Here is a 27,074-nt window from a genome sequence, read left to right on the forward strand (position 1 = left end):
GTGTGGCTGTCCTATGCCATGAGAAACTCCAATTAGGTTCATCTGTCCTCTGCCTTCTTGATTGAATGTCCACTTCGTTTGAACAACGAAAACAACAATCGAGGGCGGCTTTGCAGTGGAATACGCTGCTATACTGGAGATGAAAAAAGAGGAAAAAAAGGTGTCAGGGATGAGACTCGAGCACACTTGTACTCTCCCAGCAGGTTCTGTGGATGTCGCTCATAGATTCGTAATTTCGCGTGACGGGATCTCCGAAATCCTTGCAACGTTTCACGAGCAAGGATTTAGTAACCTTTTTTCCTGATCTTGAGTCTCAAATAACAAACATTAAAAGGAGCGCAAGATCTCCGACACTCAAATTGGACGAATGCTTCAAGAATTTACCTCACGGATGCGGGTTTATGTCTCGATGTTACGGTTTATTTCTTAAGAATAAACATCTGTAACCAGAAGCTTGGCGGCTTCATTTGAGTTTCTGCGAGGGCAGAGAAAATTCCCATAATGTTTCAGTGCTGATAGTGTATTGAAAAGGTGTGTGGAGGCACTCAGTGTATACTTTCTTGCCACAAGGTTGGATTATTATAATTATTGCATTGCCCGTAGAGAGTTCAAACTTCATTATTTCCCCATGTGATTTTTCGTGGATAAATTTATTCAAGACCACTTGTCGGCGCATGGGGACATGTTGTAGCACACTTTGGTGGTGGTCTACTCCCAATTTCAGGATGTAACTTAGATGCTACTGGCCCTTGAAGATGGCCTTCGCAATGAGTGCCATAGAAAAGACTGAATTGATATGTAACTTGGATCGGTGTGCGAAAACATACAGTAGTTGGTTTGGCTGCACTGTGTTGTTGCGAGCAGCAGCAATCCCTTGTTCTTACACCTTGTTTGGATTTGTTTCAGTTCGGGGTTTTATTGATTATTTTTGATTTTGTTCAATATCTAAATTACATGGGGTTTCTGGTCCAAACTATCATAGTCGGTGCATGAGTTCCGCCTTGGGTTAAAAGGTTAATATTGAATGAAATTTGGCCATATCTGGTGATATTTGGTCGTTACAGACATTGACTATTTTAACGTTTTCTTTCCTGCAATTCCTGTAACTGTATGTAAATTTGCAGCTATCATGTGTAAAGTTCCGAACATTGTTCATGGATCCAGTACGAAAACATTTACAAAATACGGTGAAGTACTTAACTACTCCTGCAATGATGGTCTTGTAAAATCTGCAATCCCGATTTGTGAGGCGAATGGACTTCTAAGTGCGACTCCTACTTGTGAGAGTAAGTGGAAGCAGCCTTATTGTGCTTATATTCTTACTGATTAATTATTTGGAAAGGATTGGGAGAACTTCAAATTCAAAGGATCAGTCGGGGGAGTGAACTGCCTGAAAAGAGAACAAAACGCCAGACCCACCAGGACGGGAGGGGTCCTGGTGGGTCTGGCGTTTTGTTCTCTTTTCAGGCAGTTCACTTCCCCGACTGATCCTTTGATTAATTATTATTATTATTATTTGAACAAACGGCGAGGAGACAACAATTTGATAACCGCAATCAGTAATACAAGCTGGATCGACATTTGTGTACACTGTATTCATGTATTGTAAAACTGTGGAGACAAGTGTGAATTTTAACAATGAAAGCGAGAGCAATAACGAATGTGTGTACTAACACTGAACTTGCAACAGAAAAGTGAACAAAGAAGAGAAAGAAAGAAGGAAGGACAAAGTGATAACAAAGAACAGCAGTACATTACACCTAGAACATTAACGGCCAAGCTTGGCCACACCAAACATGACACTTTACTTGAACAATTTCAACCCAATTAGACTATCTTTCTGTACACAGAATTTCACACTTGTAAATTTCACTGCTGTTGTTCTTAGTGCAGTGAAATTTACAAGTGTGAATTTTAACAATGAAAGCGAGAGCAATAACGAATATGTGTACTAACACTAAACTTGCAACAGAAAAGTGAACAAAGAAGAGAAAGAAAGAAGGAAGGACAAAGTGATAACAAATAACAGCAGTACATTACACCTAGAACATTAACGGCAAAGCTTGGCCGCACCAAACATGACACTTTACTTGAACAATTTCAACCCAATTATACTATCTTTCTGTACACACAAATTCACACTTGTAAATTTCACTGCTGTTGTTCTTAGTGTTATTAATTCCCTAACTTAGATTTTCTATAATAGTTCAATTTTGTTTTCAGTGTCCTTTAGTACAACGAAGATTCCTGATGAGTGTTGTACGAAAACTTGTTTGAATCCCTTTCTTTCTCTGCATAATTTCTTCACATTTTTCATAGTTTTATTGCACATTGTCTCCACAGTTTTACAATACATGAATACAGTGTACACAAATGTCGATCCAGCTTGTATTACTGATTGCGGTTATCAAATTATTTTTATTACGATTCTTTATTCCACTCCAAATTGAAATTAACCCACATGCATGCACGCCTACACACAATAAAACTTAAAACAAACAAAACATCAATATGAAGTTGATTGTTCCAACTAGGAACACACGCTTCTTGCCGAACTTGACACTTGACTGACTCACGACTGCCATCCGGAGCACACGAGTCAAGTGTCAGTCAGTCAAGTGTCAAGTTCGGCAAGAAGCGTGTGTTCCTAGTTGGAACAATCAACTTCATGACTATTACCGCCGAAGTCGCAACTTCTAAGTTCGTATTGTTGTCCCTCAGGCGGACGTGCGACTAGTTGTTGGAGGTGACAGCGTTGCGAATAGCTATACTGGCTCTCAACGTCTGTTTATCACAACTCCATGAGCGACTCTGACTCACGCTGCTACCTGGAGCTTCACGAGGTGTTTGTCGCGCTGGAAACAAAGCGTCTCTGTGAGTTTGCATCCCTGGTGATGGTTTGGCCTGGAGAGCAGTATATAAGTGGTGCTTTTCAGGCATAATCTTCCTCAGCCTACTCAAGCTCAACTGATGAGGGGTGAATTCCCCAAAACACCGTGTATTGAGCAGGGAGTGGTGCTTTCTTGCAGGTTTGCCGAGTGGAAGGTGCGACGTGCTCCTCGTGTGCTCCGGATGGCAGTCGTGAGTCAGTCAAGTGTCAAGTTCGGCAAGAAGCGTGTGTTCCTAGTTGGAACAATCAACTTCATGACTATTATCGCCGAAGTCGCAACTTCTAAAAACATAAATAATTATTTCAAATGTCAAAAATCAATTATCAAAACATCGATATGCACATTTATCCAGACACGCTCTCACGCACACACACACACGCATGTGCGTGCCAAACGTACAAAACGAGGTCACATGTACACCAAGCAGATACAAGGAAGTGGGGTTTGCCATAGTTTTTTTTTATTTTTTCAATTTTGTCTGATAAATATTTACAAGACTTTGCATTTAGCGACACCGTGGATAACATTGAGCCAAGAATTATTCAATAAACCAGAAGAGATATCTCTTCACAATAGGGAGGGCCCAAATATGCTCAAAAATTTCGCATACTATGCTTTTCGCATATTGCCCACTTGCTTCAAAATATGCTTCGAAATCACACAAAAGCAGAAAAATATGCTCGAAATATGCTTGAAATATGCTCGAAATATGACCTGATATCAGTGATAATTATGCGAATTCTTTGCTCCTTGTATTAGTTGTAGCAAAATATGCTACATTTCGTACACTATGCTAGATTTGCTACTTTATGCGACCTTGAGTCGCGGACACTCTCTTCTCGGGTCAAAATTTCGCCCCGTGTTTGGATGAGTATTTTTCCTTCCGGGCTAAGTTTGGTGGTGTTCCCTGACCGAGCGTGCCGTGGTAAGTTTCCTTGTCCATTCCCGCAATCTGCCCTATAATTATGCGAATTCTTCGCTCCTTGTAGCAAAATATGCTACATTTGGTACAATATGCTAGATTTGCTACTTTATGCGACCTTGTGTCAAAAGGACCAAATATGCGAAAATATGCGCAAGCATATATGCGCACGCATATTCGGGCCCTCCCTACTTCACAAGGAGGCAAATAAATGCGTAGGTGCCCGGCAACAGCAATCGGGCGAGTCACAGCAATGTACGTATTGCAACTTCAATCATACACATACACGGTTGACCACCCATGCCTCAAACCGGCGGGTCAACCACATGGTGACCCGGCAACTTCAAACGGGAACACACCGATACAACAGACACAGTTGACAACCCATGCCTCAAACCGGCGGGTCAACCTAAGTTCACCTAATATTGGATTCAATCCGAGACAGAAGAGCAGAGGGGATAACGAGTCACCTTGGAAAATGCCTCGCCGGATCGGTATTGCCTCACTCATGTCATCTCCCAAGCGCAGCCAGGTACGCCACTGCGATGAGAGCACAGACAAGAGTGAAGTGATCTTGGGGTGGAATTTGTACAGACGTGTGACTTCGACTAGCCACTCCTGTGATAGGCTGTCGAACGCTTTCCTAAAATCCAACCAAGCCATTGCTAAGGTGCGGTGATGACGCCTAGCAGCCTGGGTAATCATAGCATTGATCAGCAGCTGGTCAGAGCAGCCTCCTCGGTTACGAGTACAGCCAGTTTGTTTATGGGCCAGAATGTCATTGGCCTGGATATGGATCCACATCAACTCGCCAATGACGGAAGTGAATAGCTTGTACATGGCTGGCAGACATGTGATTGGTCGCCAATTCTGCGGCTGGGTTAGGTCTCCTTTCTTTGGGATCATGACCGTCTGGCCCAGTGAAAACCACGCTGGGGCATCCAGCTCACCATCCAGAAGCAGCTGGAAATTTCGAAGTAGAGCTGGATGGAGAGCAGTAAATTTTTTAATCCAGAATGGCGGGATCTGGTCACAACCAGGAGCACGCCAGTGTGGCATCTTGGAGGTCGCAGCAGACATAAGGTCACCAGTAATGACAGCAGATTCCTGGGCATGGATGGCCTTTGCGTACGTGCCTTCACGCTGGATCCAGGCCTGACGACGCACAGGGTAAGGGTGAGACCAAATGTCTCTCCAGAACTGCTCCAATTGATCCATACATGGACGGTTCTCGGGGTCACTATCCTTCTTGGCACACAGGTTACGATAGAATTGACGTTCATTGTAGCGAAATAACTGATTCTCCTGCTTACGTTTCATATCAGCTTTGTATCTGCGCATTCGACCCGCAAGGGCCAGAAGTTCCAAATTCTTTGTTCCTAGAAGTGAATCAGCAGCGTGCCGAGCTCACACAGGGTAGCGCTGGTACATTTGCAGGTTGTCAGATGCCAGGTAGCTTGTCAGTCTAGAGACATCCTTCCGAAGGGCGTCAACCTTTCCCTGTAACCGGTTTTGCCAACCCGGAACTTCCGGCTGTGGCGAACTCATGCGCGCTGCCTGAACTGGCGGGATACCACAAACCAGTAGGGTTAGAACAGCAGCAGCATACGCAACATGATTCAAGAACTCTATGGACAGGTCAAACTCACTAGCAGCAACCAGCTGATGGATGCCACAGTTGATTTTTGCGACAGTAGCTGAAAGACGGAGGTATGTGATTTTCCTGGGGGACTGCAAGCTTTGGCCTCTCATCAACACCCAAACGCTGTACACTGGCTACCAGCCCACCAAGGACCCTACCAGTGTCTTCCACCTCAGCAGCCTTGATACATACACAGATATGCTTGACCGCCCACACGAGCTGCTTGTCATTAGAGTCAATGATACCAGCACCACATGCATTAGCTAGGCAAGCAGATAAGCTACGATTAGTCTGTGCTCTGCAGTCTATGCAAGGGCTCTCTGCAGTGCACGACACACCACCAGATCCACCGTCCGCAGCCCCAAGTGCATCAGCATGCAAGGCAGGAACGTGTTCACACGTTGATCCAGTGACAGTTGACTCACCGTCCAAGTTGGGTAGAGGTGCATGTACATCATTGACAGCACCAGCACCAGCACCAGCACCAGCACCAGCACCAGCACCAGCACCAGCACTAGTGTCAGCGGCTCGAGGATCCGCCTGGGCGTCATCAGTGCGCGTAGCGCCAGTAGCGCCAGCACCGCTGGACCCGCAGGACCCGCAGGGCTCCGGTTCTCCCTGGTGATTCGTTGCGTGGTAACGTTTTAGAAACGTGCTAGGAAGCTCCCCTCGCTCCACGAGCTGCTGAGCAATGGCTTCTTGTTTGACCAGAGAGAGATACTTTCAGCTGATAAGGGATATGTGGCCAGCAAGACACTGCTCAGTTATAGCATCGTTTGGTCGCCGCTCTGTCTAATTAGCAAGCTGCCGTTTCCTGTATCCGAGCTTATCTGGCCAGATGGCTTTGAAGTTGCACTCCAGGGCTTCTTGGTTATCAATACCGCTCCATTGTCGACGAGGTGGCATACGCTTAGGACACAAACTTGGGAACTAGGAAAGACAATATGGGTCACACAGTGAAGAGAGAGAGAGAGAGAGAGAGAGAGAGAGAGAGAGAGAGAGAGAGAGAGAGAGAGAGAGAGAGAGAGCGAGAGATAGGGGCTAAAATTGAAAGAGTATTGAAAGAGTATTATTATTATTATTATTATTATTATTATTATTATTATTATTATTATTATTATTATTATTATTATTATTATTTGAAACTCAGATGTTGAGCCATTAATAAATGTGGAAAGGAAAAGGACATATGGATACGAGTTAAGAGTAACTCTCCATCACTGTAACTGGATACTATATACAGTCAGAAAGTGCAAGAACTAGGCTCAAAACTGACAGAGTACTGAAACATTCGACGTCCTGACGCCTAGCTTCAACACATCTCCGTAGCGCTAACCGACAGCCTTCAAACTTGGAAGGTTCAAGATTATGGAAATACCAAAGAGGGGAAGGCAAGCGCAATGAAAACGAGTAAAAGCTATAGTCCCAACGAAACAAAGAATGTCGATTGTTACTGGACGATGACGAGACCAGTACGATATTTGACAAAGCGGTCTAACTACAATTCGAAGTTGAACCTTCCAAGTTTGAAGGCTGTGTAAAGTATCCAGTTACAGTGATGGGGAGTTACTCTTAACTCGTATCCATATGTTCTTTTCCTTTCCACATTGTTATTATTATTACTTGTACTATTATTATTGTTCAAAGGATCAGTCGGGGAAGTGAACTGCCTGAAAAGAGAAAAAAATCGCCAGACCCACCAGGACTCGAACCTGGGACCCTGCTTGTCATGAGCAATGCTCTAACCACTGAGCTATGGGACCAGGCTGAACCTAGAAGGCGCTGACAAGTTTTTCACTCCAAAGGCAGCTCACAACACGTGCCACACATACTGATGGCACTTGGGTCTTTTCCCTCCCCCAGGGGAGGTGAAAGAAAGTGATTAAATTTGGAAAGGATTGGGAGAACTTCAAATTCAAAGGATCAGTCCGGGAAGTGAACTGCCTGAAAAGAGACAAAACGCCAGACCCACCAGGACTCGAACCTGGGACCCCGCTTGTCATGAGCAATGCTCTAACCACTGAGCTATGGGACCAGGCTGAACCTAGAAGGCGCCGCCAGGTTTTTCACTCCAAAGGCAGCTCACAACACGTGCCACACATACTGATGGCACTTGGGTCTTTTCCTAACTGTGTCTGTTGAATCGGTGTGTTCCCGATTGAAGTTGCCGGGCCACCATGTGGTTGACCCGCCGGTTTGAGGCTTGGGTGGTCAACTGTGTCTGTTGTATCGGTGTAGAGGGGACGGATTCAAATAGGACACAGGTTGCAAACCGGAACGGACTCAATAATTATTCACTTTCTCTCTTGGTATTTTGATTAGAAAACATATGTCACAGTGAGACTACGATGTGTTATACTCCGAGCCAAAATTTCATGGCTCTGCGGTGACCAGAAGCGCCATATCAAGCAGGTGAGTTTTTGAAGTGTTGCTTCGCACTGCGACTTGAGTTTTACGACTTTCGAAAAATCAACTTCTTGTCGCAGGTAAACAGCGGCTCGCCTCTCGCCAATAAAGCACTGCATACCAATCAAAACTAATGGAAGCACACACAAGGCTCATTGTTACTCTGTACTGGCCGCCGTGGAGCGTTAGCAATTACCTAATTTCAGACCCAGAGTGAATTTGACGTGCACTCTAAAACGTGTCCGGTTTGGAGCCACCTCTGATTTGAACTTTTTTGAAATGAAAAATTGGGCAACTTGGAGGCAATGGGTCAACACAAAGGAGTGGCTCAGTTCGATTGACTCTGGCCCCAGAGCAAACTTCAACATGCTAGTTTTTTTCCACAAACATATTTCGAGTGAAAAATCAACGCTGATGATCGGTTTGGGTCTATACAAATTTGGCTGTCAAAGCGTCCCGGTATTGAGCCGTCCCCTCTACCCCGTTTGAAGTTGCCAGACCACCATGTAGTTGACCCGCCGGTTTGAGGCATGGGTGGTCCACCGTGTATGTGTATCATTGAAGTTGCAATAAGTACATTGCTGTGACTTGCCCGATTGCTGTTGCCGGGCACCTACGCATTTATTTGCCTACTTGTGAAGAGATATCTCTTCTGGTTGATTGCATAATTCTTGGCTCAATGTTATCCACGGTGTCGCTCGATGCAAAGTCTCGTAAATATTTATCAGACAAAATTGAAAGAAAAAAATCTGGCAAACCCCACTACCTTGTATTCTATCTGTTTGGTGTACATGTGTCCACGTTTTGTACGTTTGGCATGCACATGCGCATGTGTGTGCGTGAGAGCGTGTCTGGATAAATGTGCATTTTCATGTTTTGTTTGTTTTAAATTTATTGTGTGTATGCATGCATGCATGTGGGTTAAGTAATGTTTTCTCTTTTCCATGTTTATCTCTAGCATGCATGGACACCTGGGTATGGTGATACTCGTGTATTTTGTTGTACTTATGGCCAAGTACGAGAAAGGCACCACTTTTCCGAACTTTGAGGCTCCATAATTACAACAAAGTGAATACATGTATGTATCCCCGCGTCCCCCCCCCCCCATTGATTGGCTACATCAATGTATTGCAAATGTTTCAATCAGTTTGAATATGAGTTATGCTTCGCTCACTCTTTCTTTTCGCTTCCAACATCTTTTTCCGTTTGCCGTTCTTCGGCAACAGCTCTCGCCTTCATCTCTGGTGCGGGTGTAATCTAGTGACTTTGTACATGCGTTATAATAGACCAATCCCCTTGCATGGGTTCGTGAAAAGGGCCACCCGTGCAAGTCAGCTCGTTTGAAGTGCATGTTTTGTATTTAGTTGGTATGTGGCAGGTTATGGGAGAGAGAGACTTTTGCTCCCCGAGCTTCTGTATGTAAATTGTGTTTTACGTCGACCATGATGGCGAAAATGCCCAACCATAACACAACGAACTGATTGGCTACATCATTGTACACGGAAACATAATTATTCATTGCGAAGAGCTGCGCTTCGGTCCACTGAGCTGTGCTGAGGAGCTCTAACAGAGCAAAACAGTTGCTGTCCACAGATTTGAGTATCATCCTCCCTAGCAGTCAGCAATGTCGTTAGGTTGAGCACTCTTACCTTCGCGCGAACCCTTGCCGCTCGCCTTGTGCAACGCTCACTGCTCTTGGAGCAGGTGCTGTCCAAAGATTTGAGTCATTGTATTTACCAATAGTTTCCATCTGTTCGAATAGCATGCATGATGAGCTAGGAGAAAAATTATACCGTAGGGCCCTGAACTTCCAAGCTCCTTCGCTAATATTATTGGAAATAGCGTGAAGAAGAGGTTGGTGCAACTTCGGCTACACTTGGGGATTGTGTGTCGCTCTATACGTGGGAGCTTGCGCTTTTTCTGCCAGCTTGAATCTCACTTGACCGACTCACAACTGCCATCCAGAGCACACGAGAAATCCATGGAACGTCCCGCTCTGCAAACCTGCAAGAAAGAACCACTCCCTGTGCAATTCACAGTTTTTTGGGGAATTCACCCCTCATCAGTTGAGCTAGAGTAGGCTTATGAACTTTGTGCTCCGAGAGAACTGCATTCTGTAGCGCTGTCCGAGCCTGAACATCATTACGGATACCAAGTTACAGTGACACTCTGTTTCAAGGGCGAAAAACACCTCTCGGACTCCATACAGCGGTGAGAGTCATTGTCGCTCATGGAGGTGCAGAGCAAACGCTGAGGACCGTTGACCATTCACAAGATTGTTACCTCCAAACCATCAGATTCTAGTTCACAAGCCCGTGCTGCGGACACCAGGGGAGTTAGACGTCTTTAATAATAACATAATGTTTTGATATCCAAAGTCATTTAGCAGGAGTCTCAACTGCATATGTGCATGTATGTACATTCCTATTGCTTATTCATGTTGCTTGTGTGTGTGTGTGTGTGTGTGTGTGTGTGTGTTTGTTTGTGTGTGTGTGTTTGTGTGTGTGTGTGTGTGTGTGTGTGTGTGTGTGTGTTTGTGTTCGTGTGTGTGTGTGAATTTTCTGGGGGCATGCACCGTCATGTGTATTCGGCGGTGTTTTCTTTCTTTTCAATGTGCCCATGTTTGTGTGCAGAGACGGGCCTGGGTTTGGTAGGCCATCGGTATTGTGCTGGTGATGTAATTCTAAAAAGGGCACAGCACCTATTCACATTTTCAGAAGCAAATATTCTATGTGGAAGTGTAAATGGCACAGTTCTTGGCCCAATTGCGAATTCGAATAATTGCACAATTGGTTTACTTACTTCGAAAATGGTACCAGCTTGGATAAATGTACGCGAACGTGAAAACCTACAAAATGCATATGTCACTGGAGGCTCAACCCGTGTCCAATATGCTAAACAACGTGTGGTTTGTGAATTACGTAAGTATTATGCCACAACATTTTAGCAGCAGCTCTTTCAGTATGTCAAACACACACCAGTGCACATAATTGTACTCGTATGGGTGAATGCACCGCCAAATTGCGTGGTTGCATGCGCCACATAATTCACTCGATATGGTTGGAGTGAACTACTACACCCATGAGCAGAGGCAGCACACTGTTGTTGGTCACTAGCATAGGGTAAGATCATGCGGTGGAATGTGATCATACAGTGACAGTGCAGGCAATCTGAGAAGTATGATTTCAACAGTAGCCTAGCGGACTCATTTCCGTTCGCTACCAGTCTCGCGAACTCAATTGATATTCAAGATTCCAGCTGCGCTTCACAGCTGAGATCCAAGCCCTTTCTTTGATGCCCACAATGTACATGCACTGATGTGAAGGGTTATCCCCCAGTTAGGACTGAGTCACGAGCAAAAAGTTTGAACTGATTGCAAGAAAATGTAAAGTGAGCCGAGCCGAGCTAAAAGGTGGTTTAGGCATAATTTTTGGAAAAAAATTGTTCATGCCAAAGTGATGTCTATACATCCAACTTCCAACATGGAAATTTTGGTGCCCATTTGAAATGTATATCTGCCATAAATAAGCATACATTGTGCACATGTCACAGAATGCCTGGTATCAATGACACTAAGGATTCAAAGACCTGCCCAAACTCCAAGAAAACATAGGACACCAAGTGGAGACAAAGCTTCGAAGGTGTGCAAGCAATGTACGAAGGATGAGCACTTGTGTTCCAATTAGAAGATCCAAGAAAGGAGAAATAACGGTTCTAGATCTCATGTCATTTTATCACGCAACACGAATTTTCGTATCCTTCAATGATGTTGAGACTATATTTGTCACTGGGCTGGGAAACGAAGCATCTTACCAAGACAGTTCGTCATACTCTCTCCAATCACCTATGCCAGGATGAATTAAGCCACACGCACTATAATCTGCAACTAGAAATATTGGTAAAGTTATCTATTTGGTGCAGCCGAGAGCCTGTTGCCGGAATGGCGGTATCTTTAAGTGCAAGGAATACGCTGCAATGGGGTTAGGGAATTCTGAAGAAACGTTTTAAAAGAGACAAATGTAACGGAATAAAGATGAAAACAGAAACGATCAATTATTGCTTTCTGCTGTGGGAGCTATGCGGCCGGACGGTAATCGAAGAATCCGACGAGGGGCTGGGTGTCCGCTCTGCAGCCTGAAAGAGAGCCTAAATGTTGTCCGAGCTTGGAGACTGACCGAGACCGGAGGCTGACGGCGGTGGCAGCGAGCGGAGGTACAGGCGGCTGCGCCAGAGCACGCGGCCGCTTTGAAGGTGGACATGGTAACTGTGGGTACGACCAATACAGATGGTTGTCCAGACCTGGTCCCACTTCTTGGACCTGGCAACCATCAGCCAAGGGTTGGAGTGGGTGAGCTGATCCGTCGTGCTCGGATACGGCTTTCTGAGCGGCAACTTCTCGATCCAGGAAGTTGGCAGCTTGGTTCCACGAAGGCTCGAATACACAACCACAAAACACATAAATACTCTGCTGCATGGTATTTTTATATAATTGTCCTGCTGACAACCATGACATCTTATTACTTCCCATGCTGTTCATATTTGATCATATTTATCTATCATACTATTATATTTTTCATCATAGCCTAGGAGCTGTGGCATCATTTATGATCCACAGCCAGAAGGCAGCAATGCCTGTACCTATGGTGAAGTAAAAATAAAGTTAACATAACACGTCAATGAGCCGGGATGAGTATACGCAGCGGGTGTCCGAATAGAATCTGGGCGGGCGACACGCCCGCTGCATTAGGGTGTTGCGCCACTCCAGCAAGGCGGTATTGAAGGCCTCATCCTGAAGATTGCCTTGGTGCATGTACTTCGAGACCACGTGCTTCGCAGCGCGAACGGCGGACTCTGCTGCGTGGCCGTTCGACTGTGGGAAATGTCCAGCTAACACCAATGTCATGAAATAAAATATATTAATTATTTTTAAACATTATGGGCTTGTTTCACTTCTCATTCCAAACGCGATGAGAGTGGACATGCAGATGACTACTGCACTAGGAATCATAATCTAATCCTTTCCTCTAGTCATACACTACATCGTCCAACATGTTCAAGGTTTTCAGAAAATGAGAACACGTGTTGGTTAGGAGAAGGGGAGAACAGAAGGTGACCAGACCTGCTGAAGAAAAACAAGCGATAAATAGTCAAATTCTCTTAATATTTTGTAACTTGGACGTTGAGCCAATAATCAATGTAGAAAGCAAAAGGACATATGGATACGAGTTAAGAGTAACTCTCCATCACAAGTTGGGTGGTGTGCTGCTTTGAATTGTAGTTAGACCGCTTTGTCAAGTATCTTACTGGTCTCGTCATCGTCCAGTAACAATCGACATTCTTTGTTCCATGGGACTACAGCTTGTGCTCGTTTTCGTTTCACTTACCTTCCCCTCTTTGGTCTCTCCATAACATTGAACCTTCCGAGTTGGAAGGCTGTTGGGTAGCACTAGAGAGATGACTGTTGTGTTGAAGCTAGGTGTCAGGACGTCGAATGTCTCAGTAGTATGTCAGTTTTGTGCCTATTTGTTGCACTTTCTGACAGGATAATTATAGTATCTGGTTACAGTGATGGAGAGTTACTCTTAAAATTAAAAATTTGATCATTAGAGCGTGAATAATCATAGACTTTGTAATGCAATCTTCTATGCTGTATACATGTTTAACCAAAGGCGTTCTCTCAAGATTGCAAATGACACTTCTTTTGATCTGTTTCAAATTGTTTTTCTTCTTCTTTCAGCTTGCGTACGTAGTCATGGAGATCATATTGCTAGTATATCACCTGCTGGTATGGTTACGTGTGATATTGGATATGAGTACCTTGATGGTCAACCAGTGTGTAATGGAACAACTAAGGTTGGATCATGTACTCGTAAGTTGTAAAGATATCGTAAGATACATAGGCCTTGCCACGAAGGAAACAGTCAAGTGCATGATGTACAGAAGTGAAGAAAGCAAACTTCAGGGTTTTAGCTATGAAATCAGGGAACTTCCGTTGACTGCGCTTAGCTCCACTGCTTATTCTGGTCTTTCAGTTAGTTTTACCGTTTATATCCACATCAAACATGGAGTGGACTTGTTTGTCACTCCTCTCTCTTTCATAATGTAGACGTTCGTCTATCTTTCCGTGTCTCTGTCACTATAATAAATGTTGTCGTCTCCTACCCGTTCCCTGTTCCCGCCTATATGTTTGCCTATTTCTTTTCCCTCATGGCCAGCAATTGAGGACATCTGAGAGTTTAATTTGTGTACTCCTCCGAGGTGTGATTTTTGGCGTGCTGGGCCAAGCACAAGGAAGCCATCTGCCAACAAATGAAGAAAATGGTTGTTGTTTGATCCTTTGGTGAAAACTTTGTAGCTAGTCGAAGGAAGTTGCTGTTTGGAGCAGAAACGCTGAAATTGACTATTTTCTGCATGTACTCATGCATGTACTCATGTACTGAGGCATGCAGTCTCACTCGTATTTTTGCTCTTTTTCTGGAATGGAGGCTGATCTGCGCCCCTTGGTGAACATTTCCTGCGCTCGTGGAGCAGCTGAAAATGCCCACGGGTATGTCTGGTTCCTGGTTTGAAAGTGGAGAGTCGACTTTTGTGCCTTGAAAAGGGAGTAGAGAGTGATAAAGGTACGTCTGTAGCTTATTTTGAGTGCTCCTCGTACATTTTTGATCGTGACCAAAGTCAGGGCGAACATGACAGTACAGTTTTCTTGTGGATTTTTTAGTTCTTTCGTCTTGTATCTATGTCAGTATCGTGATGGTGAAGTGGAGAGGGTGATCTTCTTCCTCTGAACTTCGTTCGGCCGACTTTGCTGCGTCCTCGTTGAAAAGTGATGCTGAAAAAAGGTCGATTTGCATAGTTATGTTAAATGACATGCGATTGCTGGCTATGTTTCCATATTTTTCTCTCTTTTATCCCCTTCTCTTTTGTTATCATGTCTAAAATTGGGTGTAAAAAAAAAGAAAAAAAGTAAAGGCTAGGCAGACGCTTATGCCAAGGTAAAAGCTGTGATGATATTGATGATTTCAGTGGATGTAAAAAGGCATGAAGAACCAATGTCATTATTATGAAAGGAATATTCGCAGACCATGGAAGCAATCTTCTAGTTCCTGTACATGTTTATTCAAAGGCCTTCTTACAAACTTGGGAATGACATGTGTTTTCATCTGTTTTCAATATGTTTTCTTCTTCTTTCAGCTTGTGGACGCAGTGATGGAGATCATATTGCTAGTATATCACTTGTTGGTATGGTTACGTGTGATCTTGGATATGAGTACCTTGATGGTCAACCAGTGTGTAATGGAAGAACTAAGGTTGGATCATGTACTCGTAAGTTGTAAAGATATCATAAGATAAATGGGCCTTGCCACGAGGAAACTAGTCAGGTTGAACTGCCCGTAAAGTGCTTTAACAAAAAGTCAAAGCATGTATTCCCAAGTATCGCCAAAACCTCAACAAAGCAGAGAGTATTTCCCAATTCACGAATATTGCCAAAGACGCAACACCTCTTCTTCACAATGCCTGCAGATAGTTTAGATCGAGAATTGGCTAAGAGAGATGCAGACCACTAGGAACCAAATGACGAGCCTGCTTTGCCCTTACAACAGCATCCCACAGCCGAGCTCGTGATACACAGTCTCCTTCATCTGTCAGTGGAATGCGCCCCAAACGCATGTGTTCCTGTCTTGATGTCGTCGTTTATATATTTGCATTGTTGCCTTCTTACCTTTCCTGTAACTGTTTGTAAATGATCATGTGCAATGTGCCAACCATTATAAATGGAATCTGTGCCAATACATTTAGTGTGTGCTTTCTTGCCACAAGGTTGGATTCATATAGTGCATGTCCGGTAGAGAATACAACATTTGAATATTTCCCCAAATGATTTTTCGTGTAAGAATTAATTCAAGACCACTTGTTGGTGCATGGGGAAATGTTGTCGCACACAATGGTGGTTCTCTACTCCCAATTTCAAGATGTAACCTCGATGCTACTGGCCCTTGAAGATGGCCTTCGCAATGGGTGCCATAGGACAGGCTGAATTACTGGTCAATATCTAAAGAACATGGGGTTTCTGGACCAAATTATCATAGTGGGTGAATGAGGTCCGCTTTGGGTTAAAAGGAGTAATCATTTTCAGCGAAATCGGAAATTTTGACCATATCCGGTGATATTTGGTCGTTACAGACATTGGCTCTTAAGTTTTCTTTCCTGCAATTCCTGTAACTGTATGTAAATTTGCAGCTATCATGTGTAAAGTGCCCAGCATTGTTAATGGAGCCAGTACGAAAACATTTACAAAATACGGTGAAGTATTTAACTACTCCTGCAATGATGGTCTTGTAAAATCTGCAATCCCGATTTGCGAGGCGAATGGAGTTCTAAGTGCGACTCCTACTTGTGAGAGTAAGTAGAAACAGCCTTATTGTGCTTACATTCCTGCATATTAATTATTCTTATTCCCATAGCTATGCAAAATACGTTCCTTCAGTTACTTCATTAACGTCTGGAGCTAGCCAGGGTCCTCACATCTTCAATTCCCGTAGCTATGCAAACTACGTTACGTTAGTTTGTTGTTTGTTTGTTTGCTTAGCTTTATTTGTATATATTATTTGCTTTAGGAGCTGCATCTGCGCTTTGATCTTTGAAGGGTGGTGGCCTTCCTACGGATGCGGAAAACTCGGCCTCTATATAGAGAGACCGAGTCTCATGCGAACGGTTTTTTTTACTTCACCAGAAGCACATGCAAAATCTGCCTTCTCACTGGGCGTATTGCCACAGTTCTCGCAACATGATGAATGTTGTGATATAAGAAAAGGAGGAAGAGGAAAATACAATCAAGAACAAGGCACATAGAGAAGACAGAAACAAATCAATAAGGGAGTACTACCAGTAACCAATTGGAATTTGATGTATTCTTCATGAAAATAGTGCAACGGATCCAAAGGTTCCAGGGTTGAGGGAATGCTGACAGTTATGCGTCTTTGAGATCTTAGGAGAGGGTAAGAGAGTTTAAGATATCGTTTGTAATTGCTTTCTTAAATGCAGAAGGAATTGTGATGGAGTGGACATTAGGCGGCAGGCAGTTCCAGTGCACACTACCAATGAACTGATCGGTGGATTGACCGGAAGGACCCGGCGAAAACGGGACACAAAGCAGACGTGAAGCCTGACCACGCGTGGCACGACAGTTGACCAAATCAAAGAAAGTGCTGAAAAGACTACTGATCCTTTCAGCCCTCAGACATCTGTGAATAAAAAATAATAATTTTTGTTGATATATCTAAGTAAGAGTAAGACGTCAGTAACGTCTGGCACTAGCCAGGGTCCACACAGCTTCAATTCTGTGTTTGTTTGTGCCATCGGCATGCCTGGCGCTATCCCGTACCTGTCCCCGTACCGCACCATACCGTACCATCAAAGGCAGCTGGCCAGAATATTCAAATAGGGTATTCAAATGTATGGCGAAAGAGTCGACCAAGTTGAACATGGCTCGTTCACACCGCTGGTCTTCTCCTCTTGTGGCGGAATGAGTCCAGAGGCAAACCTCGTCGTCAAGCGGATTGCTGATGCTATGGCTTCTAAGCGTAAGGAGAGCTACAGCAAAGTCGTTTGCTGGATGCGTTGCTGCTTGGCTTTCTCTCTTGCTACGTCTGCGATCCGGTGCGTTCGAGGATCACGCTCCGTTCGCCGCCATCAAGTCAACCTTGTGCCTGTCGACCTCGTCCAGGCAGCTGAGGCTCGCCTTGCTAGGCATTAGACTGTCTTCACAGCCATTTTAGCTCCCTCCTTATTAAACTGTTTTCACAGCCATTGTAGCTTCCTCCGTATAAGACTGTTTTCACAGCCATTTCAGCTCATTTTCTATCGGCACTAAGCTGTTGACCCAGCACTTGTGTTTATGTTGCCCGTACTACAAGAGGTTTGGAACTGGTAAAAACAATTCAAATGCAAGATCATAACGTAAAGCAACTTGGAAGAATATGTGTGGACGCAAAGTGTATCGGGGAAGGCATGCAGGGCGATAGTGCGGGTTTAAATCCCAGGTTGTGTTTAAAATAAAATAGGAAATTTTGAAACAAGTACATGTAGAGTAAGACCTGTGACTAGCGACCACCCCTTGCCCTTGCTGCCAGCAAAAGCGGTCTTTAGTAGCAGGTGGGCTTTAGTTAGAGGTTTGCACTGCGTGACCCTATATGGATCCCATTATATGATATGTATGTCAAAACACAGCCAATACAATTCCCCAGGACTTGCACAATACCATTCTTATTTTAGGTCAAACAACACTTGGAGAGAAAGACGGAGAGATGGAGAGAGACAGAGAGAGGGAGAAAAGATTAATTTTTTGCAGACATCAAATTCAGCTGCTACTTGTGAAGCCAGAAGTCAAACGTTCCCTATGGAAGTTTCGTTTTGCGCTGGGCTTCAAATTTGTTCATTCGATCAATAGTACCCACTGTTCTTGTTGTGCGAACTTCTCGATTGCTTGAACGCGATCCGTCAGCATCAGGACCTTGCGATGCTGCTTTGTTTTTGGATTCCTTGATGCAATCGTCGATTCGTCTGTATGACTGGGGTGGCAGAGCCGCTCAGTCTTCGTTTCTCCTCCGAGTACATGTAGTAACATCGATCAGAGAGCGCTTCCGATGCGCTCTCCAAGACATTTCCTATCACGCTTATTCTTGACAGGGCTTGAAATTATTGTGACAAGCGTAGTGCAGTCCACACCGACTCGAACTCCACAGTCAAAATGATCTGCGTTCATTTGTTCAGCTGTAGTATCGAAAGATTCCTTTCAGGACCATGGAAAATCAGCAAAATTTCAAGAAGGAGCTTCGAACAACATTTGATTTCCTACACCGCGGTCGCTAGTTACGGGTCAAAGTCGTCTTTGGACAAGAAAAGGCGGTTGCTGGTCGCGTTCAGCAGGTAGTCGCTAGTCACAGTGCATTTTGAATGTGAGACCGTCCGTGCCTGGTGGAATGGTCGGTAGTACCAGGCTAGTTGCTAGTCACGGTGGTCTTTAGTTACAGGTTTTACTGTATAACACCCCTAATCCCTATAGAGTAAGTGGAAACAGCCTTTTTTATTGTGCTTATATTCCGACTTATTAACTATTAACAAGAGTGCATAACCCCCTAGAGTGTGCCACGCCTGATCCAGCTCTGCATAGGGTCTTGATCGAGCGTAATCGGATCTTTGCGTCATAATACAGTACACATCTGAGGGGAACCCGGGGAGTCGCGGGTACTCTTGGATCAAAAACAATGGTGCCCTGCCTCGAGACCGGCCTTGCGCTGGTGTGGAGTGTACGCATGACATCAGAAGATCCGATTCTGCTCGACCAAGACCCTATGCAGAGCTGGATCGGCGTTGCACACTCTGGGGGGTTATGTACTCTTGCTATTAACTTAGAAGTTGCGACTTCGGTTGTAATAGTCGTGAAGTTGATTGTTCCAACTAGGAACACACGCTTCTTGCCGAACCTGACACTTGACTGATTCACGACTGCCATCCGGAGCACACGAGGAGCACATCGCACCTTCCACTCGGCAAACCTGCAAGAAAGCACCACTCCCTGCTCAATACACGGTGTTTCGGGGAACAAGTTGGAAGACTCAACTTTATTCCCGTAGCTATGCAGAAGACGTTACTTCAGTAACGTCTGGCGCTAGCCAGGGTCCACACAGCTTTAATTTGGTATTTGTTTGTTTGTGTGTTTGTTTGTGTCACGCCTGGCGCTATCCCGTATCTGCCGGCAAAAAATCATAGGGATGTTATAAATTTTTCAATTCTCCTATTTTTTTTTCAGGCATATCCTGGGATTCGAACCCGCACTATCGCCCTACATGCATTCCCCCATACACTTCGCATTCATACCCATTCTTCCAAGTTGCTTCACGTTATGATCTTGCGTTTGAAGGATATCTTTACTGTCAGGGGTGGATGCAAATTTGCGAGCTCCTGAACTTTACTCCTTTTTTTCGGTTTCCCGGGGCACTAGGCCCTTGGAACACCAGTAAAATTAGTGATATAATGGCCGGGAAACTCGACCCCAATACGGACATCGCCGTGCTTACTGACGACGAGCTCAAGGAGCTCATCCAGCGACTGGGACTGGAGTTCCCAAGAAAGGCGAACAGGCCAATGCTGATTGCCCTACTGAGAGGATCCAAGGACTCGGCTCCCGTAAGTCATGCTAACCCTGATGTAGCTAGCCTTTGCGCCGCACTCTCCGAACTTACTGGGGTAGTAAGGGAACTGAAATCAGAGCTAAAGACGATGAAAGACGTGAATGTACAGCTGAGAGATTCCGACAGGGAAATTCAGGCGTTGAAGGACGACGTGCAAAAGCTCCGCCGTGAACTGCATGCTGAACAAGATCACCAATTCCGTTTGACCCACGTCCACGCTGACCCTGGGGCCGGGGATACAACTCATCTCAGAACTAGTACTAGTAGTACCCTCCCCATGCACTTTAGTACGAGTACCGACGCTACCCCAGACCTGTCACTCACATCACCACGTGCACCTGTACAAACACGAGGCCCAGCTGCACAGCACATTTCAGAAAAATCGTACGCAGACTCCGCAAGGCAGCCACCAAGGCCGCATGCACCTGGCCACGACAAACGTACGCAAAAGCCAAATCACCGTAGAGAGGAGACATCGCGGTACACAGCACCGAAAACACCCAAGAGTGCACCTGGACTCGTAGGACGACCCCGCGTGACGGTGTACTACATTGGAAATGTTGACCCGGACTGCGATGCGGATTCAATAGCTGAACACTGCAAGGCACAAGGCGTATCTGTAGTACAAAGCGTCGTGTACACCTCCGTCCACTTTAGAACAGCCTCTGCTCGTATTACAGTCTTGGTCACGGACGCCAAGAAGGTAGCGGAAGAATCGTTCTGGCCTGATGAAGTTGGCCGTACTGTAAGAGAGTGGCGATTTGGTACAGAGGCCTGGGCTCTCAAACCCGTTAAAGCATAATGGCTCAAACCACTGACCCACTCCCCTTGAACCCGCATGCTCCAGCCTTTACACCATCGTCTCCTCTTCAACCGTCGGCCCCCGTAAGCTGTTCATATACCCACATAAAGGTTGGCCACATAAATATTTGCAGCCTTAGACACAAAACACACATTATTGCTAAGTTAATAGACCAACATGCCCTGGATCTTCTGGCAGTTACTGAAACGTGGCTTGACTCCAGCATCTCGGACAACGAGGTCTCGGTGCCGGGAGCAATTCTTTTCCGTCGTGATCGGCCGTGTGCTGAGGGCTGCTCGTGCTTGTCCTCCTGCAGCCCCTGCAGGAAAGGAGGGGGAATTTGCATGTACGTGAACGACCAAGTTAATGTGACTCCTGTCTTGACCCACTCGCATGCCAGTCTAGAATTGATGTGGCTCAGAACCGGCACAGTCAATGATGGTGTTTTGTTCGGTTGCATATATCGGCCCCCATCCGAGCCAGTGGAGTACTGGACTCGGCTTGCCACAGCCACAGAACAACTGGACAGCGAAAATGTTGTATTATTAGGCGACGTCAATGTAGACTTCCTGCATCAGGCATCCAGCGTTTTCCAACACCTTAAGAACACACTTTTACTCCCGTGCGGGATGGCCAATAAAGTCCAGGACGCAACTAGAATCACTGCCTCGACACGCACGTCGATTGACTGCATACTGACGAACATAGACCTCGTCACGTCAGCATCCGTTATAGACTGTGAGTTCTCAGACCACCGCCTGGTCCTCAGTACTGTCCCATTGCCCACAGCGGGCACACGGAACTCCGACACCGATCTTCAGCAACCAAGCAGACAACGAAGAGACTACCGAGGCTTCGACGCAGACCGCTTCTGCGGTATGTTGTTGTCTTCCAATCTTCATCACTTTGCAACCACTGACACTGACCTGATGTTAGACGAATGGGCCGAGAAATTTAATGCTGCACTTGATATTGCAGCGCCTTATGTGCCCAGGAAGCGACCGAAGCGGAATCGAAAGACTTGCCCTTTCATGACCAAGGCTCTTCTTGACTTGATCAGGGAACGCAAATCAGCCTTCAAGAAGTTAAAAGCGGCCAACTTTCGTGACATGGTCATAATGGCGCAGTTCAAGAGATTACGTAGTCAGTCCAACAACTTGTACCGTCATCTTCAGAATCGTTACTTCGCGGATCGGTGCAGGACGTATGAACGGGAACCTCGACAGTTCTGGAAAATATTGAACACGATCACCAAGCGTACGCCACAGAGGCAAACAGTTACTGTCCCAGCTGAGAGACTAAACGATTACTTCCACGCTATTGTCACCGATAATCATGCCACCTATGATCTGCCAATGGGTCCGGCTAACTCTACGGACCTCAGGACGTTCGAGGCGGTAACTGTCTCAGAAGTGAAAAGGCTAATCAGTGCCCTCCAGAGCCGCAAAGCTCCTGGCCCGGACGGAATTATGCCTTTTTTGCTAAAGGTATCGAAAGACGTAGTCGCCCTTTCACTTACCATTTTGTACAACACTTCCCTCTCTTCTGGACACTTTCCATCCCGGTTCAAAATTGCCCACATCACCCCGATATTGAAGTCAAAACAAGGCCCCCGTAATTGCCCTTCCAATCACCGCCCAGTGTCTCTAACATCTATTCTCGCCAAACTCCTTGAGCAGCTCGTGTTCTCTCGTCTCCAGGTGTTTTTCCAAGAACGTTGCCCGTTCCATGAAGATCAATTTGGTTTCCGGAAGCACCGGTCGACCGAGCAACTCCTCACGAAGGTAACGAATGATTGGCTGCTAGCCCGCGAAGCGGGTCTGCATACAGCTGTTGTTTGCATTGACCTGAAGAAGGCGTTTGATACCGTGCAACACCAGCAACTTCTCATCGCAATCGCGGCCGTGGGTATTTCTGGCATAGCCCTGGCTTGGTTGCAGTCATACCTCCGTGGACGGCAGCAGCGCGTGGTTACCTACATCGGAACGTCTCCTCTGGTACCAGTTACTAGTGGCGTACCTCAAGGCACCATTCTGGGCCCTGTGCTCTTCAATTTATATGTGCGGAAGCTGCCGCTCACAGCTGATGCTCTTTCCTGCAAGCTGCCGATGTTCGCGGATGACATGACGCTGTATGCCAGTAGAAGGTCGCCAAATGAAGCTGTCGGTGCCGTCAACAAGGTGCTTTCAGTGCTTGCTCTAGATCTTGCGGACCTAGGGTTGTCAGTCAACTCTGCCAAAACTGTCGCCATGTTCATTTCCAAACTCCCCCTGCACCTGTCTGTTCCTGTGATACTCAACGATCAGGTATTGACCCGCGTTACCAGCACCCGAATCCTGGGGGTCATCATTGATGACCGCCTAACGTGGTCGCCTCACATTGACTTTGTAATTCGCAAGACATGTGCTAAGGTTGGCGCTCTTCGTCGGTCCTTTCGGCAATTGAGCAGGAAAGCCAGGAGGCAATTTATTGTATCAGTCAATCTACCTGATCTTTTGTACGGTTGTTCGTGTTTTGTAACGAAACTGTCCGCTAAGGACCGCCAAAGGCTCTCTACTGTGTTCCGCCGTGCTGTGCGAGCTGCCTGTGGTGCTAAGTCACAGGACGACATCACGCCATTATTGACCACATTGGCGATTTATCCATTTGAACACTATATGATTCTCAACTTTGCCCAGTTTATTCATAGAAATCATGTCATCATCTCACTGCCCACCCTAACGGAATTATTTCCACCGATCACAACAAGCCTTAGAACTAGAAGCCACTCTAATGCTTCCATTGCCATATCTAAGCACCGGACAACTGATGGAGTAAATTCTTTTTCTAATCGTGCCGCAATTTTCTTTAATACACTACCTGCCGAGTGGCGCAGACACCACCGTACCTCTACATTTGCAAACCAACTCAGGGATCTTTTTAAAGACCCAGTGGCGTTTAAGAAGTATTTTGACCTTCTTTTTGGAATCTGTTGAGTTTCTCGATGATCTTGATAGTTCTTGTACTAAGATTGAAGTTGACTTGGTGTTTGATTACTGTACTGCTTGACGTCTGAATTCCAATTTTTTTCTATTTTTTCTTTCTTTTCCTTTCCTTTCCACTTATCCCGTTATCGGCCCTCTTAAGAGTTGTGTGTATCACTGTTGAGGCATCCGATGGTAAATAAAATAAATACTACTACTACTAAGGCCCTATTTGAATATTGCGGGCAGCTGTATGTGGCCAGCTGTGTTTGATGGTACGGTACGGGAGACGGTGTCGTATTACCCTCGATCGTATCTGTCCCGTACCTATCCCTACCGTACCGTACCATCAAAGACGGCTGGCCACAATGCATATTCAAATAGGGCTTTCAAATGCAAGATCATAATGTGAAGCAACTTGGAAGAATTAGTAATTATGCAAAGTGTATCGGGGGATGCATGCAGGGCGCGATAGTGCGGGTTCGAATCCCAGGTTATGTCTTAAAAAAAGGAATTTTTTAAAGACCGGGGGATGCATGCAGGGCGCGATAGTGCGGGTTCGAATCCCAGGTTATGTTTAAAAAAAAGGAATTTTTTAAAGAATTTATAACATCCCTATGCTTTTTTTTTGTCTAGGTCATCAAGGCAAAAAAGCATAGCGTAGGGCCCTGAGCTTCCAAGCTCTCTCGTTAATTATTAAAGAACTCTTCCTCTCTTCTCCTCCATGCACTCTCACAGCCGACTCACTGCTACCCTCAGTAGCCATTACACACACCAACCAAGCCCATGTTTTGTAGTATAAATCTGACCATCTCCACCTGATATCATCCTATTCAATATCACCTTCTCTGATGAGCCTTATGAAGGTGAAACAGCTGTCAGGAGGAATTTCAGTATCTACCTGCAACCCTTCCTTGGTGTGTGTGTGTAATGGCTACTGAGGGTAGCAGTGAGTCGGCTGTGAGAGCGCGTGGAGGAGAGGAGAGGAAGAGTTCTTTACATTTTATTCGCCGGATAGTACCGTTCACCATTTGAAATAATTAATAATAATTATTATTATTACTATTCCCGTAGTTATGCAAAAAGAGTCCGTTAGTGAAAAAATAAATAAAAATTTGAAAAGCCCTTCGCTTTTTTTGGCTAGGTCATCAAGGTGGTAGATGGTGTCGTATTACTCTCGAATGCATGGAGAAAGTCTATTTATGTCTGATTTCAAAAATTCAAAAAAAGAGAGCAGCAGCATCGACCCTGGCCTCAACCAACCCCGTACCCCAGCACAGGGCTCACGCTTCAGCCCACTGGCGTCACAGGGTATACAGGGTATACAGTAACGTTGTTCTCCACACAATATAACCGTGTCCATAAATATTTTTGGAAACATTCATGTTCTTCCTGTTTTCTCCTCCTCACCCTTGTCTTCTTATACCCTTATTTTAATGCTTTTCTCGTTTTTCTCGTTAAATGCCCGAAGCTTGCTAAATAAGTTCGATGAGCTTCCCTCCCTTATCCAAACATGCCATCCTCTCCCCACTGCCATTGCCATTACAGAAACATGGTGCAGCTCTCCTCTCGAGGGCGACAGCCTATCTGACCTGCCTTATTACTCACTTTATTGCTGTGATCGACAACAGGGCAGAGGAGGCGGTTGCTTGGTCTACATTCACAGTTCCACCACTCACTCGCCCCTCAGTATGTACGATGTATCTGGATACGAATCAGTGTGGATCGAACTGACTTTGCCAAACTGCCAATCCTTCGTATTCGGTGTCTCCTATCGCCCACCCAGTAGCGACATACACCACTACTGTGCCAGCCTTGAGTCCTGTCTCTGTCGTGCTTCACCCAAGCCCATGGTGTTAGTAGGAGACTTCAGCGCGAAGAACACAAGTTGGCTTTCTACCGACCCCGCCGACAGCGCTTGGCGAGCGCTACAAGCACTACTCCTTACGTACGGTCTAACCGAACACGTTAACTTTCCAACTCACGCTGCTGGAGGAATACTTAATTCCTGCATTGATCTTGTTGCCGCGTCAGATACCCTACATCCCACATCAGTGCACCCTCTCCCACCGCTGTGCAACTCCGACCACTTAGCCATCTTAGGCATCCTTGAACTGCCAACTCGACCGACCCCGATCATCGCTGCAGTCCAGCCCAGGAGCTGGTCTTGGATCTGGGACTCTGACAGAGATACAGAGCTTATTTTCTGCCCTTGGAGTAACTCATGTTCTGCCTCCTGGTCCACTCGAATCCACGAGCACTGATGATCTGTGGCAGCAATGGAGGACGAATTTGCTAAACACTGCACTAAGGTTTTGCACCAAGCCCCACCTAACTAACCAGCGACCGCATGATCATAGTACATGACGGTCATCAAAGCCTTGGATTACGCTGACCCTCAGGAGTGAGATCAAGACAAGCCACTCTCTATTCCAAACGTATCTATCGACTCGCTCTACTGAATCATGGAGAGCCTACACTGCGCAGCGTAACAGTGTCACGGCCAAGCTGCGGTCCGGGAAGTCTGACTATGTGTACGGATACCTAGTAAGAGAGTACACGGTGGATGAGCATGGAGTGGCGTTCAATCGCCGCAACTTGTACAATGTGATGTCCCTCCCTAGAACCTCAGTACAGCATGGCGTTCCTGACTTGGAATGTGATGGGAACACCATTAGCTGTGATCTCGACAAGGCCACAACCTTCAACAACTTCTTCGTTGAGCAGATCAGGCAGTCACTCCATGGGTGCACCGGCCCTCCTTCTCCCATTCCCACACTGAGGGTTACTGACAGGACACTCCAGGATGTCACTGCTACTGAAGTGGAGGTCGAGCTCCTTCGTCACATTGACACCAACAAAAGCGCCGGTCCGGACAGAGTCCCGTCGATTCTTCTGAAGCTCACTGCCGACCTCATCGCCCCTTCCTTTAGCAGTAATTTTCAACCACTCCTTCACATTGGTGGCTGCGGTCTACCTAGTCAGTCATCAAGTTATGGCTGAACCTTCTGCTGCTCCCACAGCTGCTGCACCTGCTGTCGCTGCTCCTGCGCCCGAGAAATGTTCGTGCAAGCCGACGACCAACTAGCCCGACATGATGCAAGCGATCGTCTGCCTTCCCGGAATTAGATTACATGGGCGTTACGCCCATGTAATCTAATTCCGGGAAGGCAGTTTCTCTCCTGTCTTCCTTCAGTCTTCCTATTCTCTTCAGTCTTCCTATTCTCTTCAGTCTTACTTTACGCGAGTGTGTGAAT

At 45.7% G+C, this 27,074-nt stretch overlaps 1 protein-coding gene across 1 annotated transcript in view; it reads left to right on the forward strand.

Annotated features, from left to right (window-relative positions):
• LOC135824255 (uncharacterized) overlaps positions 1 to 27,074 on the forward strand; it is a 371,974-nt gene that overhangs the window by 336,501 nt on the left and 8,399 nt on the right. Inside the window, exons 20-24 of the mRNA XM_065336986.1 lie at positions 1,125 to 1,286; positions 10,495 to 10,782; positions 13,599 to 13,730; positions 15,053 to 15,184; positions 16,100 to 16,261. Of these exons, the coding sequence (XP_065193058.1) occupies positions 1,125 to 1,286; positions 10,495 to 10,782; positions 13,599 to 13,730; positions 15,053 to 15,184; positions 16,100 to 16,261 (876 nt within the window). The remainder of the gene's footprint in view (positions 1 to 1,124; positions 1,287 to 10,494; positions 10,783 to 13,598; positions 13,731 to 15,052; positions 15,185 to 16,099; positions 16,262 to 27,074) is intronic.

The sequence above is a fragment of the Sycon ciliatum genome, chromosome 9 (assembly GCF_964019385.1).
Source record: "Sycon ciliatum chromosome 9, ocSycCili1.1, whole genome shotgun sequence".
NCBI lineage: Eukaryota > Metazoa > Porifera > Calcarea > Leucosolenida > Sycettidae > Sycon > Sycon ciliatum.